This window comes from Meriones unguiculatus, chromosome 11, assembly GCF_030254825.1.
Source record: "Meriones unguiculatus strain TT.TT164.6M chromosome 11, Bangor_MerUng_6.1, whole genome shotgun sequence".
Lineage (NCBI taxonomy): Eukaryota > Metazoa > Chordata > Mammalia > Rodentia > Muridae > Meriones > Meriones unguiculatus.
In genome coordinates, this window is record NC_083359.1 from 100,919,854 (window position 1) to 100,935,338 (window position 15,485).

Genomic DNA, 15,485 nt, shown 5'->3' on the forward strand with positions numbered 1-15,485 from the left:
GGTAGAAAGGCTTCCTCCGTCTAGAGCCACGTTGAACCCCAGATAAAGCTGTTTGTTTTTAGCTGCAGTGGTGAGGCTCATCCTTAGAGGAATGGATGATCCATTCTAATGGACATTTCATGTGGCATGTTCTCCCTAGGTGTTCATAAAGCTCAAGAAGATTTTAAATGTGGCTGACTTCAGCCCCAACAAGATCGCTCTGGTCTCTGTGGCTTGTTGTTCCATGTGTCAGTGGGTGATAGCCCTGAATAACTACCATGATGTGCAGAAGGTAACTCCATGCCTGACTCTGGCGTGCTGCACACGGGACACAGCAGAGTTCTAAAAGGAATGTGTGGTTAGCAGTGCTCAAGGGAACCTGTGGGGAGGGTGCCCCCAAAAAGCCACACTTGTGCACATGTGACGCTCGTTCACATAGATTGGAAGTCTCTCTTAAGCATTCTGTGAGCACCGTGCTGCACTCCTGTTGCTTTGATTTCATAGTTTGTCCATACCAAACTGTATCCCTGCTGTGCACATAGAAAATCCTGGGAATGTTTGTTTTAAAGACTGATACCTATGTCTCTTGCGTATAAGACGTTCTAAACCACAAGCCTAACTGTTTAAACCTGTGGATGTCTCCTCGGGAAGGTGGTGGGTCCGAAGCAGCTGCAGGTGGCTGAGGCTCAGAAAATCCTTCAAATTGCAAAGCAAAGGTTGGCGGAAAAGCAAAGAGGTTTACAACTGGTAAGGCTTGGGGGGGTAGCTTTTATTTTTTTATTACTTGTTAAATTCTCAATACCTTTAAGAGGTACATAGCATTGCAAAGGACTAAGTTCCTCAAGGCTGAGGATACTGCCCAGCAACAGAGCACTTGGCTAGTAGTGTGTGACCTGAGAGTCCATTCCTAGCCCTGCAAGGGTACGATGCGGAGAAGCCATTATTTCAGTAGAGCTTATTAGCCAAAAGTAAAGTGGGTCAGACAGCATAGTTCAGAGTGTAATTGTGAGGACCAGGTAAATAATGCAGGTATAACCAGTGACACTCGCCATCCCTGCTACATAATGATTAACAGGAGTGTTAGTTAACATCACAATACCATCCCACCAAGTTCCTCCAAGAGATCTTCCTAACTTTAGCCTATGAAAAGTTTAACCTGGATTCCTGCACCCCTTATTTTACCTGTCTGCAGTAATTACTCTAATTCATAAATTTATAAATTCACACATCTCAGATGTCTGGAAATCACCACCTAACGTTTGGCACATTCGGGGTAGACGGTGTGCTGTCTTATAACTCACAGCAAACTGGCTTGTCAAAGTGGTGTGCTGCACCCCGGGCAAGGAGAGCTGCGTGACGGATGTGTTTACACTCTCAGAGCTGCAAGGCTGGCATTAAGTCAGCTTTTATTTCAGTCCGTCGCCCATCCACTCATCTATATAGACATACATACCCCAGTACTGCGTATGTCCACTCAGCCGCCTAGCCCGGAAGTGTCAGAACCTAAGTCTGGCCTGCAAGAAGACACCTTGGCTTCTCCCACAAACGACTTACAATGCACAGGAGTAGTTCAGTGGGCCTGTTCAACGTCTTTCTCAAGTGCAAATCCCATGCTACTGCCTGAGCTACAGTTTAGCGCCACTGGCTTCATGCCTTTTTTGGGGATGTCCTCTTACAGGCCGTCTTCTATTTCAGATATTTATCTTTTGTCCATCCGAGCTTTAATGTGGAAAATACTTCTGAAAATTCTAGAGAACTCTGGGAACTAGGTCTAGAACTTACTAGTCACCCTCATCAAAACATCCTTTAGGAAGTACGAGGCCCACCACATAATTATAAGGTTAATTTCATGGATATACCCTGTACTTTAAATAACCAGATCATGAGTAGCAAGGGAAAACATGAGAAATGAACAAGCAAAGACAATCTCTACAAGTATAGACAGGGAACTGAAGCGATAACTCATCATTGCCCTTACAGAGAACCTGACTTTTGTTCCTAGTCCCATGTTAGACAGCGCCAGGATCCAATGTTCTCTACTGGCCTTCATGGACACCTGAACAGATGTGCACATACCTACACACACACACACATACACACACACACACAGAAATACAAATTAAAAATCCTACCACAGAACTACATCTCTAGCCTGTAATGTATATATTTTTACAAAATATATTTTTGTAAAATTTCAGTTCATGCTTGTATAAAGATAATGTCTAAAAAATAAGAAAAGTTACAGATCATAGTAAATACAATTCTGTATATACAATTATATATGTAACATATATATTTACATGTTACATACATATGTAATCCCTGTGGGAAAGCCTTCTAGGACATGAAAGGGACGTGGTTACACATTGAGGCAAGAGAAATGGCAGACAAGCTGGGAACCAGGTAAGAGTGAGACTCCATGATGAACGAATTGTCTTTCAGATTGAAGACCATATGCAGTATTTACATGCAACCTTCAAAGAGATTAATGCCGAAAAACTTCAACTAGCAAACCGGAAGAAGGTGGCCACCAGGCGCCTGAAGTGCGCGGCTGTCCTGCTGTCTGTCCTGGGAGACGAGAAGGCATGGCTGCCCTTGGCTTTTTTTATCCCCTCCCAATTCACACGGGATTCGGCAGTCCCCAGCTTGTACTCCACACGTCCCTAGCACTGCCTCAGCATACGACCCCCATCAAACAAGGCTCTTGTCTCCTGTTGCTAAGACAGTAGCACATTTTTGTCTGATGAGTGCCAGGGGCAACCTTGCCATGACCAATGCCCGTGAGTTTTAATTCTGCAGCCCGGGAGAAGGCAGGTCAAGTGTATGGGTAGGGACAAAGAGAATAGCTGTCATTAGGGTGGGAAGCGAAAACTTTGTTCTGTCAGTCTTCTGACCCCTTTTATTTGATTTTTAAATTTTTCCAAATCATTCCTACTAAGATGGCTAAAATCTTGGTTTATGTACACCTCACCTCTCCCAAAGGAGATCACAAAATTCTTGAGATAACTTTGTTATAATTATTTAAATGAATGTATTATGGAAGGCTTTTTCTTTTATTTTTTTAAGATTTATTTATTATGTATACAGTGTTATGCCTGCATGTGTGCCTGCACGCCATTAAGAACATCAGATCTCATTATAGATGGTTCTAAATCATCATGTGGTTACTGAGAATTGAACTCAACTTCTGGAAGAGCAGACAGTGCTCTTAACCTCTGAGCCATCTCTCCCATTCCCCCCCCCCTTTTTTTAAGATTTTACTTATTTGTCTTATGTATGAGTATTCTATATGAAGAGGGCATCAGATTCCAATATAGATGGTTGCTGGGAACTGAATTCAGGACCTCTAGAAGAACAGACAGTGCTCTTACTGCTAAGCCATCTCTCCAGCCCCGTCGAAGGCTTTCTAAAGACAGGGATGGGTTTTGATATAAATATATTTCAGCCACGTCAACCAGAGGGTAACTGCCGCCCTTGACGCTGGACTGATGCTAAGAGTGGGGGAGCACAGCATTATTTCTGGTCTCAGGCTCCTAGGGGAGTGAGTGACCAACCAAGCACACGAATGATGTTCTCTGAACTCCAGCTTCCTCCTGTGAACACGAGGACAATGGTGGGTTGTTTGTTTTGTTTTGTTTTGTTTCATTCATTTATTTTTATTTTAATCTATTTTTTAGTTTGTTTTTAGATAGGGTCTTACCATGTAGCTCAAGCTGGCCTGGAATTAACTATGGAAGCAGATGCTGGCCTTGAACTCACAGGGATCTAACTGCCTCTGTCTCCCTGCTGAAAATAAAGGTATGTGTCAACATGCCTAGCTCGGTGGCATTTTTTAAGGGAATAATGAAGTATCGAGTAAGAATTTCACAATAAAGCGTCTGTTGATAGTGCATATTCAACAGATGGCAGGAGGGTAATTGAACATCACTAATAACATAACGTAATTTTGTTTGCTTGCTTGTTGTGTGAGACAAGTTCTCATGGTGTAGCCAAAGCTGGCCTTGACCTCATTATCAGGACTAGCTTTCCTTTTAGAAAACAGTTCTTTGGGAGGGGCTGGGGTAAGATTTTTGTAGCCTGTTTATTTCTGTTTCAAAGCTAACAGAATTCTTTCATTTTATCTGATCATTTCTCCTGATTTCATAAGAAATGGGATTGCCAGGTGGCTTTAGGCAGTAAAGTGACAGAACCCATAGTGACGTCCAAGCTCTGTCACCCCTGCTGGCCTAGGCTTGAGAATAGTAACAGCAATGATGGATCCAATGGAGAGGTCATTCATTTTTAAAGTGTCTCCCAGTATAAAGCTAGGGAGATGGCTCTGTGTAAAGTGTTCTCCATACGAGTATGAGGAACTAAGTTTAGATTCTCGATCCTCGGCACCCATGTGAAAGCACATTCGTACCCCAGGGCTAGAGGAAGGAAACACCTAGGTCCTGGGGACTTGCTGGCCAGCCAGTATAGCCCATGCTGGTGAGTGCCAGGTTCAGTGAGAGACCCTGGCTCAAAAATGATGATGATGATAAGTGGAGAAGGCTAGGGAGATTGCTTAGTGAATAAGAGCAGTGCTGTGCAAACATGAGAATCTAAGTTCCAATCCCCAATAACCATGTAAAAAGCTGTGCATATCTGGCCTGCATGCCTGTAACCCCAGCACTGTGGGGGACAGAGACAAGACAATTGCTGCAATACTCTGTTGGCTGCCAGTCTAGCCAGGTTCAATAAGAGATACTGCCTCAAGGGATAAAACAGTGAATGAGAGAGCAGGAGACCCGAGGTTTTCCTTTGACCACCACTCCTACCTGCACACACACACACACACACACACACACACACACACACACACACACTTCATAGCATCAACTCAATAAACTGAATTGTATTTTAACATTTAGAGTCGGTGGCAAGAAACAATTGATGAAATGGACAGCAAGTTGAAAGGCATCTGTGGCGACATACTGCTTTCATCTGCGTGCATCGCCTACAGCGGCGTCTTGACGCCCGAGTTCCGCCAGCCCTTGATACTGAAATGGGAGAACCTCTGCACTCAGTACAACATTACCTTGTCGTCCAAATTTTCCTTAATTGAAGTGATGGCGGAAAAAAATGAGGTAGCAACGTAATTCTAGTACACAGTTAAGCAGCGCTGTGGTTGGTTGGGTTTGAGGAGTGTGTGTAAATTTTAGCATGCCTCTGTCCTGTTTCACATTCTCTAAGGAAGTTCACAAAATATTCTTTTTCGTGTTGTAATCCTACCTGTTGTAAAGAGTGTAGCCAGTTTCCCTCTCTAAAACTCTGTTTATTAACAAAGTTCGTGCAGTTATGGAACCATGGGTGCATTTTTAGCCACGGCCAAAAGCGCAGACACGTTATCTATGGTCTATTTGGGTAAGTCCTTTGTTGGTGCTTAACAGATTAAAAAGGAGAAGCACCCTCGGTAGGGTAAGATTGGTTTCTTCAGGAACAGCTCTACCTAGCTGGGCCTTTCCAACTCAGGAGAAAGCACCAGCTTCTCCATTTCATAATGAATCTGTCTAACCCCAAGCACATCATGGCTCACATCGATACATATGAACTAAATGCTCTGGTTTAAAGTCTACAATTTTAAGAGCACACAGTAGTTTCTAAGAACAAAGCACAAGCCACATGTTTTTTAAAAAGAACACATCTTAAACAGTAGAACTGAGACTTTTTTTTAAAGGAGAAAATGTGCCATAGATTACAAATAAAAGTAATAGTCTCTGTGGCCAGAAAGGAGTACTAAAGTTCAAAACATTTCTCACTTTGCAAGAGTGGGTGTGTTCTCCAAAACTATATTAACAATTATAAACTTGTGTACTAATAACATGACTTTAAATATTAAGCCATCATTTAAAAAAAAAGACTATAGAGAAAACAGATAAGCTGCTGAAGTGGTTTAAATGAGATGTCCTCCACTGGCTCATATATTTAAATACGGGGTCCCCCAGTTGGTGGCACTTTTTGCAAACATTTAGGGGGTTATAGCCTTGCTTGAGGAAGTACAGCAGTGGAGGTGAGCTTGGAGAGTAAAAAGCTTCATCTACTCTGTTTTCTTTCTGCTTGAAGCTTCAGTTTGAAGAGATGAGTGCTCAGCTTCCTGCTCCCTGCCATGCCAGCTACCTACTGCCACAGCTCCCCCCACACACACCATGAAGGATTCATAACATTCACCAGCACACCTGTCCTTCCATAAGTCACCACGGTCACGGTGTTCTATCAGAGCAGCAGCAAAGTAACTAAGGAAGTAGCTGGCACCAGGGAGCGGGGTGTTTCTCTGAAGAACCTGGCCAATATAGGTATTGGTCAAATAGGGGTGTGTGTGTGTGTGTGTGTGTGTGTGTGTGTGTGTGTGTGTGTATAAATGTGGAAGATTCTGCAGCTTTGGACCAAAAGCAGAGCTTAATGGTCCATGCTAATAGGCACCAGGCTATTAATAATGCTGAGAGCAAAGTGGACTGTAGAGTCCTAGCTCAAGACTCTTCAGAGAGGAGTGAAGGCTTTGATAACAGTGAGGATAGAAGCCATCCCTGTGATAGTTTTGCAAAAGATCCGACTGCCTTCTGCCCATGTCCTGAGAACTTGCCCAATGCAAAACTGAAGAGCAGTGGAGAGAAAGGGAGCACCAGAAAGCTTAGTGTTGTTGTAACCACTAAGGAGAACTACACCATTCAGGAGAGGCCTGACCTACACAGCAATGGGAAGGGCCCTCAGGCAAGACCCCACCCAGCTGAGCTTTCAACTTATGAAAACAAAGGCCTCCTGGAGGTTTCTGATTTTAGAAAGCAGCTGCTAGAGGACCAGGCTTCATCCCAAGAGAGCCAGCCAGCAGTATTACCCACACCGTGCTGCCTTTAGAGGCATGAAGGAGTGAAAGAATTGTGAACTTTTCCTTCATGGTTTTATTCAACCACTGACACCACTTATCAGAGAATCAAAATGAACCTATCAAAATATGGACAAAACTTTGAAAAGGAAACTGTGAGTTCCTAAGATAATTTTAAGAGACAAAAGCTATATCAAATTCAAAATTTGAAAAGTTCACTATTTTGAACTGTCCAGTTCTTCCCAAACTCATGTGTGTTCTAGCCGATGCACAAGCAGCATGGGTGTCCTGATATCTGACTTCAAAGTTGTAAAAAAAGATAAGATCCAAAATATTGGAGGCCATGCTGGGGTAGCTGTGATCAAGCTATAAAGGATCAGAGTCACATTAGAAGTGCATGGTTAGGCTGGTGGTGTTTTTGTTGTAGTTGTTGTTTTTGTTTGTTTGTTTTTTTAGGTCAATACAAATATAAAGTATACCTAAAGAGCACAGGCACAGGCCTACACTAACACAGGCATTTGCGCCACAGCAAAGGCCATAGTGCAGTCCTTAGGGGATGGTACTAGGCAACTGAATATCCACTTAAAAACACAAAACAATATTTCATATCACATACAAAAATTTGGTTACGGTTAAGTTCAGTTGCCTAATTGTGAGACACAAATTATGCACAATTTAGAGCATATGCTTGACCTTAAGGGAAAAAAGATCTCTTTTAAAAAATTAACCATAATTTAAAAATTCTGATTAATTACATTAAAGTTTAGATCTTTTATTCATCAACAGACATAATTAGGGTGCTGGAGAGATGGCTTGGAAGTTAAGAACATTAGCTGCTCTTTTAAAGAACCCAGGTTTGATTCCCAGCACCCACATGACAGCTCACAGCCATCTGTAACTCCAGTCCCAGGGGAGCCAGTGCCCTCTTCTGGTCTCTGTGAGCATTTTATGCCCTTGGTACACATATATACATGCAGACAAACATGCACATAAAATGCAAACAAACTGAATAGTCGATGACAAATCTTGAAAAAAAAAAAAAAAGACAAAATTAAGATGGTATAAAGTAGCCAGGCATGGTGGCACATACCTTTAATCCCAGCACCAGAGAGACATAAGCAGGTGGATCACTGTGAGTCTGACCTAGTCTGCTACTGATGAGCTCCAAACCAGCCATAGTTACATAGTGAGATAGTGAGACCCTGTCTCTAAATAAATAAACAGAGAAACCAAAGCCAGAGTCCAACTATCATTTTATTTGTGAAATGTTTTAAAGAGCTCTGTCCAGATTACAGTAATTGCTGCTATCCACCAGTGAACATGACCAGAAAGCTCAGGAGCTCAGTGGGAAAGAGTCTTGGGTGGACGGCTCACAAGGACAGTATCTGAGTTGCCAGTAAACACATGTAGCTTCTACCAGAGTGCAAAGACAGGACAACCTCACAACCCCTGTGGAGAGCATAAAGTGTTACAATGAGCTTTAAACTGATACTACCAGTGTGTGTGTGTGTGTGTGTGTGTGTGTGTGTGTGTGTGTGTGTCTTGGCATTTTTCCTACATGACGTGCACAAGCCCATCATGGTGACATGCACCTGCCACCAAAAGTGCTTGGGCAGAGGAAGAAGACTGAGTTTACGGCTGAGCTACAGAAAAACACTTTCTCAGAGAGAGAGATGCATACATAACTGGACATATTCATCAAAGAGTTATTCATGCCAGTCAAATCAATACAACTGCCTTTAGATTAAAACAAAGTCTTAGTATGCTCATGAAGTGTCAAGAGAAAGAGTAAACACAACACATAACATGAATGAAGCCAGATATTTACAAAATCAAGATTCTATTTACCTAAAGTCCAAAGTTAAGAAAACAAAATGGTACCATTTACAAATACGCACATAAAATGAGAAAGGAATTGAAAAGAAAACAAACAAAACATGACTCAGCTGGTGACCTGATGATCGCTCCTGTGATGTTCACCCTGTCTCCTCCGCGTCTTCACCCGACAACAGGAGCACTCTTTCTGGATTTCTCGTTGTTTTCTATTTCCTTTATGTAGAACTCGACAGCATGCAGTTCTTCATAGGCTGGCTCTTGCACAGAGAAAGACACTTTTCCCACCTAGAACTGAGAGGCTCCTTGGGCTCTCCAGCGAAGCCCCGCTCCTTTGGCCTGGCGTGTCCCCGACAGCCTATTCTTTCTCTCAGCTCCCCAGGCGCCATCATCTCAGGCTAAGACTGCAGGAAGACAGACGTGAATGGAAAGATGTGAGGCCATGAGAAGAGTGAGAGTTAGCCCCTGGGCCAAGTCCCAGCTGTGCGTCTCATCCTAATGGTGTGGCCAGAGGCGCTTTTCTGACTTTCCACCTCAGTTTCTCCATCTGAGAAATTAGTGTTTGCTGAAATTTAACAAGCTAATGAAGATATATGCTGGACAGGTGACCAGTGTGAAATAAGGGCACTGTCAGTTGTCAGTACTGCTCTGTCATTTGTCTGTCAATGCTGCAGACTGTATTTCCTATATTATAGAGCCTGAGAGTCCCAGACACAGGCCCCTGGCTTTATATTTCTGTCTGTTTCCAGTGTCTTAAATTATTCATCATAACAAAAATCCAATGTGCTTTAAATTTTTTTTTCCGTTGGTCCTTTTAAGGATTATATTTCTAAAAGATATGACTGCTTTGGATCTCTTGACCCATTACAGGACTTAAGGTTCCCCAGGAGCCTCTGAAATGGTAAAACTACCAGTGTTTGCATTTCAGATCCGCCGATGGCACAGTCAAGGGCTGCCTCTTGGTCAGCACTCAGCAGAAAATGCCATCCTGATGAAATGCACCCAGCAGTGGCCGTTGGTGATTGACCCCCACAAGCAAGCACTCCATTGGATCCGTCAGAAGGAAGGGTCCAAGCTGCAAGAGATATCCGCTGAAGACAGCAGTTACCCCCGCAAAATTAAACTCGCCATGCAAAGTGGAGCCTGTGTCTTCTTGCAGGTATCTGGACAATGCCGTTTGAGTTCTTCTTTCTGTTGCCTCCTGTGTTGTATGCAGTGACCATAAAGATGAGAAGTTTTAAGTGTCCAGGATCTTTGTCAAACAAATGCATCCATAATTACATTACACACATGTGCTATGTATGTGTTTTACATGTGCACATATGTACACAGTTTAGTTCCCTTATACCTGTCTGTCTCTGCTAGCATCAATAATGTGTCTTCTCAGCTGATTCACTTGAGATGATTTTTTTTATTTGTGTCTGTTGGATTTTTCTAGAATGTCCCTGAAGCATTCCCTCCCAGCTTGAAGGCGTTATTAAAAAAGGACATTTATAAGAAAAGAGAACAATGTTATATCAGAATTGATAATTCTGAGATTGAATATAATGAAAAGTTCAGGTAATATCTCTCATGGTCAAATCCAGTCATGTGTTTTGGTGTTTAAGATAAGGAGCGTTGAAGGCCTTGTGCTTCAGAACTGAGGAGCATGGAGGGGGCGGGGCCAGAGCATTCCTTCTGGCCCCGTGGGTTATGGCTGTCACCCACATTCAGAAAAAGGAGTGGGTTTTATCAGTGTTGTCAGACTGTACCTGACAGGAACTGTCAACCAGAGCAGGAAGTCAGAAGGCAGGAAGGCTGGTCTGCCTAACAGAGGGGTTTGATTTGATCTCCTTGACCAGCGCCAGTAACATGGCACAGTGTGGCAAGCTTTGGCCTCTTTAAAAAAAGCAAAACACCAGGGCTGAGGCAGAGCTCGCAGCGAAAGCATGAGCATGTGGGGTCAGAACACGCATGCATAAAGGGTGTCACACACAGAACCCACACAGAACCCAAGTGCAAAGAGGGCCATACACTTGTAGTCTCAGCACTGGGAAAGCAGAGCGACCAATCCCTAGGATCCAATGGCCAGTCATCCGCACCAACAGAGAGATTCTGCCTCAGAAAATAAGACAGAAAGCATTTGAGGAAAATACTGGAAGCCAGCCTCTAGCTTAGACACACACACGTAAAAACACAGACATAAATTCATATTTAATATTTTGGAACAAAAAGATTTTTGTCTAGAGAGGTAGAAAGATGGGAATCCTTAACAGCAACAGCGTCCTGCTCCCCTCAGGTGAGCAATAACGGCCTGGAGGCCTGGACAGTCAACAACCACCAAAGCCACCGGGCAAGTGGAATTAGCGGGTCTTTGTCTCCCAAAATCAAACACTGAATTCCATGGGAAACAGCAAGAGTGTTTTTGTTTTTGTTTGTTTGTTTGTTTGTTTAAGGAATTCCTTCTGGGTTCCTGGGTTCCAAGGCACAAGAGACTGAAGCAAACAGAGTTCTCACACAGCCAGATCAGGTCACAAAGCTGTGTCACCATCAAGATCACACACACTCATCCATCCACAGGGGGGGTAGCATTAAGAAAGATAACCAGGAGCCACAGCAGTAACCAGTGCCCCTGAACACATCTGTTGTTTTGGTCTCTGGCCAGGACTAAAGTGCAGTTAGAATCAAGGCCATTTCTGGCCTCTGTCAAGGACAAAACCAGAACTGCTCAGTTTTGAGGTCTGTGTCCCTAAGCTTCCTGGCAGCACAGCAGCTGAGGTTCTAGCAGGAACCTTCCTCCCCACTTGAGGCAACTTCACAGAGAGCTGTTTCCTGGTAACATTTGACAGCCACAGAAACAGGGTTCCTGAGAAGGAAACCTTTCCAGTTGTGTGAGAGCATTGTCTCTCTTGGGGCAGAGGCAGGGGAGCCATAGCAACTGTGACTAAGTGATTTCCAGAATGGATGTCATCCAGGGGGTAGGAAGAGGGTGCTGGCTTAAACGACAGAGTTGGGGACAGGAGCTCCACCCTCTCTGGCCATGCCCTGGCCTCAGCCTCACCTATTTAGTTGCTATATGACAAAAACAAGATCCTGAGCATTCATCTTCGAATTCCTGGCCTCATGCTTAAATCAGATCTATTAAAGACGTAATTTATAGCTGTTTTGAAAGTCTTAAGAAAGCTGAATAACACTACAAATGAGTCTTTTCATTTCCAGGAAAATACAGTTTATATTATTTAAGCATTTAGTTTCATTGTTTTCTTCTATGTGCTCTTTGAATAACCGGCATCTGTCTCCTCTCTAGGTTGTACTTATCTACAGAACTGGAAAACCCCCATTTTCTTCCATCAGTTTATAACTTCGTTACCATCATCAACTTCACTGTAACATTCCAAGGCTTGCAAGATCAACTCTTATCTACAGTAGTGACTCAAGTAGTGCCTCATTTAGAAGATCAGCGTGCCCAGCTACTGGAGAGTATTTCTATTGACTCTGTAACTCTGCAGGAACTGGAGGATAAAACACTGACCTTACTTGAGAAAACAAAAGGTGAGGAAAGAGGCTTAGCATGATCAAGAGACTTAAAGGAAAGTCAGGAAAAAAAAAAAAAAGTAGCCACATCTCCCACATCTCCGTGGCTGCCCGATAACCAGTTAGAACTGATGAGCCCTGCTCATTTTCTGAGTTTCACGTGACGAATCTTGCTGTACCTTGGCTTCCACCTTTGCTTAGCTCTTTCTGTACATAGTTGACCAGCAAACACTTCTCCTAAAATTTTAAGCAAATGTTAGGGAGGCCGACTGACTTCCTCCCAGGGCTACCTTCATACTCCAGGAATCTTCCATCTACATCATGCCTCAAGGCTGACTGCAGACACCAAAAGATTAGCTCAGCAAGTGGTCCTAAAGGACCTTTCACAGAGAATAGTCACATGACTCTTGAATATCACATTAAAATATGGCATTTATTAGCAAAGAAGTCAAAATTGTTTTCCTCTTGCTGGGAGAGTATCTAAGGATATTTCTGTAGCAATGAAACACAAGTTTATACTAACTTCCTGGCCTGCAGCCGTAGAGCCTCGCCTAAGTCAGCCGGGACAGAGTAGAGTCTCGCTAACCCTGAACTGTCTTGTGTTTTCATTTGTGCCTCATTCACATATTTCTCAAACACATTAGTTCTCAATGTTATAAATAGGAATTATCTATAAATTTACTGTGGTCTCCATGGGCACTATACCCATGTGGTACACAGACATACATGCAGGCAAAATATTCATACATGTAAAATAAAAATAAGGCTTTAAAATAAAAATTAGAAAACAAAAACTTATCAATAGTTGTAATACAGGTACAATTTCTTTTGTCTCATAATGTCGTATCAGGGCTTTTATTTATTTATTTATGCAACCCTACCTTTGAAAATATATTACAGCTTCTGGTTTTGTGTTTTTATGGAATTCCTGAATGTACAAATTAGTGGATCTCTGTATCTTTATCTGTTTCTTGTATCTTTTGTAGGGCTTTTGTTCCTTCTGTTTGTTTTGTCCTATTGTGATGTGTTTGGGGTTTTGGTTGGTTGGTTGGTTGGTTTTTGATTGTTTTTTGTTTTGTTTTGTTTTTTTTGTTTTCTGAGACAGGGTTTCTCTGTGTAGCCTTGGTTGTGCTGGAGCTTGCTCTATAGACCAGGCTGGCCTTGAACCCACCTGCCTCTGCCTCCCAAGTGCTGGGATTAAAGGTGTGTGTCACCACTGCCTGTCTAAAATAAAAGAAAAAAATTATTCAATAAAAGAAAAAATGAAATAAAGAGAAAAGAGAAAAAAAAATAAAACTTGACAGGTTTGAAGTACTTGTAGGTCCTATGCCACGGACACAAAGAGCGCCAGTTTACCCCGCACACGTCAGAGGCTCTCTGTACACGCCTCTAGCATGCTCCTGACGGTCACGCTCCGCCGGCTTTACGTTCCGTCAGGGTGGGATAATTTCAGCTGCTAACATTCACTAAAAACAAAAACCATTTCTTTTTAAAGGCTGTTGTTTAAAAAAAGAAAGATTGTTATTTCATCCTGTAATTAGGTGTGTCTGAGGGGGAGTATACAACAGATGTCTGCAGAGTCCAGAAGAGGGCACCAGACCCTTGGAGCTGGGGTTAGAGGGAGATTTGAGCCACCCACCACTGGTGCAAGGAATTAGACATGAGTACTGGGAACAGAACTTGGGTACTCTGCAAGAGCAATACATACTCTTAATCCATGAGCTATCTCTCTAGCGCCCACGGTTGCTCTCTTAAATTTTAACTAAAAAGGCCAGGTGGCACACACCTTTAATCCCAGCACTGGGAAAATAGAGGCATTTGAGTCTCTGTGAGTTCAAGGCCTGCCTAGTCTTCATCCCAAGACTTGGTCTCAAAGAAAAAAAAAAAAAAAGAAGAAGAAAAGGGGAGGGAGAGAGAGAGAGGTAAAGTTTGTAATAAAAATCTGAGAGCTCCCTTGAAATATTTGAAATGGGAAGAATTTCTCTGTCTAGCCTGGTGTTTCTTCAAGAGTTGCAATCTGATAATGGTTAAGGAATGCTGCTTCAGAGTGCAGGGAATCATATGAAAGAAGGGGAGTTTGATGTGGAAAGGATAGGAGCTCCACAAGGACCAAACATATCTGGGCACAGGGTCTTTTCTGAAATGGACACTCAACCAAAGTCCATGAGAGGATAAAACCTAGAACCTCTGCTCGGATGTGACCCGTGATAGCTCAGTAATCAATTGGTTTCCCATAGTAAGGGGAACAAGGACTATTTCTAACCGGAACTCAATGACTGGCTCTTTGACCTCCCCACCTCCCAAGGGAGGAGCAGTCCTATTAGGCCACAGAGGAGGACTTTGCAGCCAGTCCTAAAGATACCTGACAAAAGGGAGTCATATGACTTGGAAAGGGGCAGGGAGGAGATGAGGGAGGGAGGGTGGGATCTGGGAGGGAATGAGGGATACAGCTGGGATACAGAATTAACAAAATGTAACTAATGAGAAAAATTAAAAAAAAAAGAGATGAGGGAGGGAGAGAGGACAGGATTGGGAGGGAGTAAGGGTGGGGCTACAGCTGGGATACAAAGTGAATAAATTGCAATAACTAAAAAATTATATTAAAAAAAGAAACCACATAATTTGATGCATAGCAAATGCAAGTCTATAGTTATCTCATAGATGTAGAATTATGTTTTCCCTGATAAGATCTGACGTTTTGGAAGAAAGAACACTTTAAGTCTTGAGACAAAATTAAATAAAAAACTTTTGATACTTAAAAAAAAGGGGGGGGAAATGCCACTTACTTATCAAAACAGCAGAGGATATTACATGAAATAATAGTGTGCTTGCTGTTTTCTGGATTGAGGGGTGGGCTGGGGATGAACCCAGGGGCCCGTTGACGCAGGTAATTATTCTAACCACCGAGCTACGCCCCCAACCTCTTCTGCTCTTGTGTGTGTTGTGTGTGTGTGTGTCTGTGCCTGTGTATAAGGTCGAATGTATTCTTTATGATGAAATTTTACTTATTATGTTCCTGTAATAAAAATAGAATTTGAAAACAGAATTTCCCCAGAGTGAGAAGCGGGGCCTGCACACTGTCAATCCCACTTCTTAGAAACGTGGCATTATTCACTGTAAACTCTGTGAGTAATTTTTCCTCCTAAGTCCGTGCCTACACTTGGGTCTCTCTTTCCTTTTTGTGAGCACCTCTTCTCCTAACCCTTATGTTTTAGCCGAAATTAAACCTTCTTTAATGAAACTTGCAGCTCTGCTTGACTAGTGAAAGAAGAAGACTCTGTCTGGACATAAAACCGGCAAAAAGTCGACAGTGAAAACT

At 42.8% G+C, this 15,485-nt stretch overlaps 1 protein-coding gene across 1 annotated transcript in view; it reads left to right on the plus strand.

Annotated features, from left to right (window-relative positions):
• The window catches only part of Dnah14 (dynein axonemal heavy chain 14), a 242,443-nt gene that overhangs the window by 180,388 nt on the left and 46,570 nt on the right, over positions 1-15,485 (plus strand). The window contains exons 65-71 of the mRNA XM_060365100.1: positions 140-271; positions 631-726; positions 2,422-2,562; positions 4,872-5,087; positions 9,582-9,812; positions 10,092-10,213; positions 11,940-12,184. Of these exons, the coding sequence (XP_060221083.1) occupies positions 140-271; positions 631-726; positions 2,422-2,562; positions 4,872-5,087; positions 9,582-9,812; positions 10,092-10,213; positions 11,940-12,184 (1,183 nt within the window). The remainder of the gene's footprint in view (positions 1-139; positions 272-630; positions 727-2,421; positions 2,563-4,871; positions 5,088-9,581; positions 9,813-10,091; positions 10,214-11,939; positions 12,185-15,485) is intronic.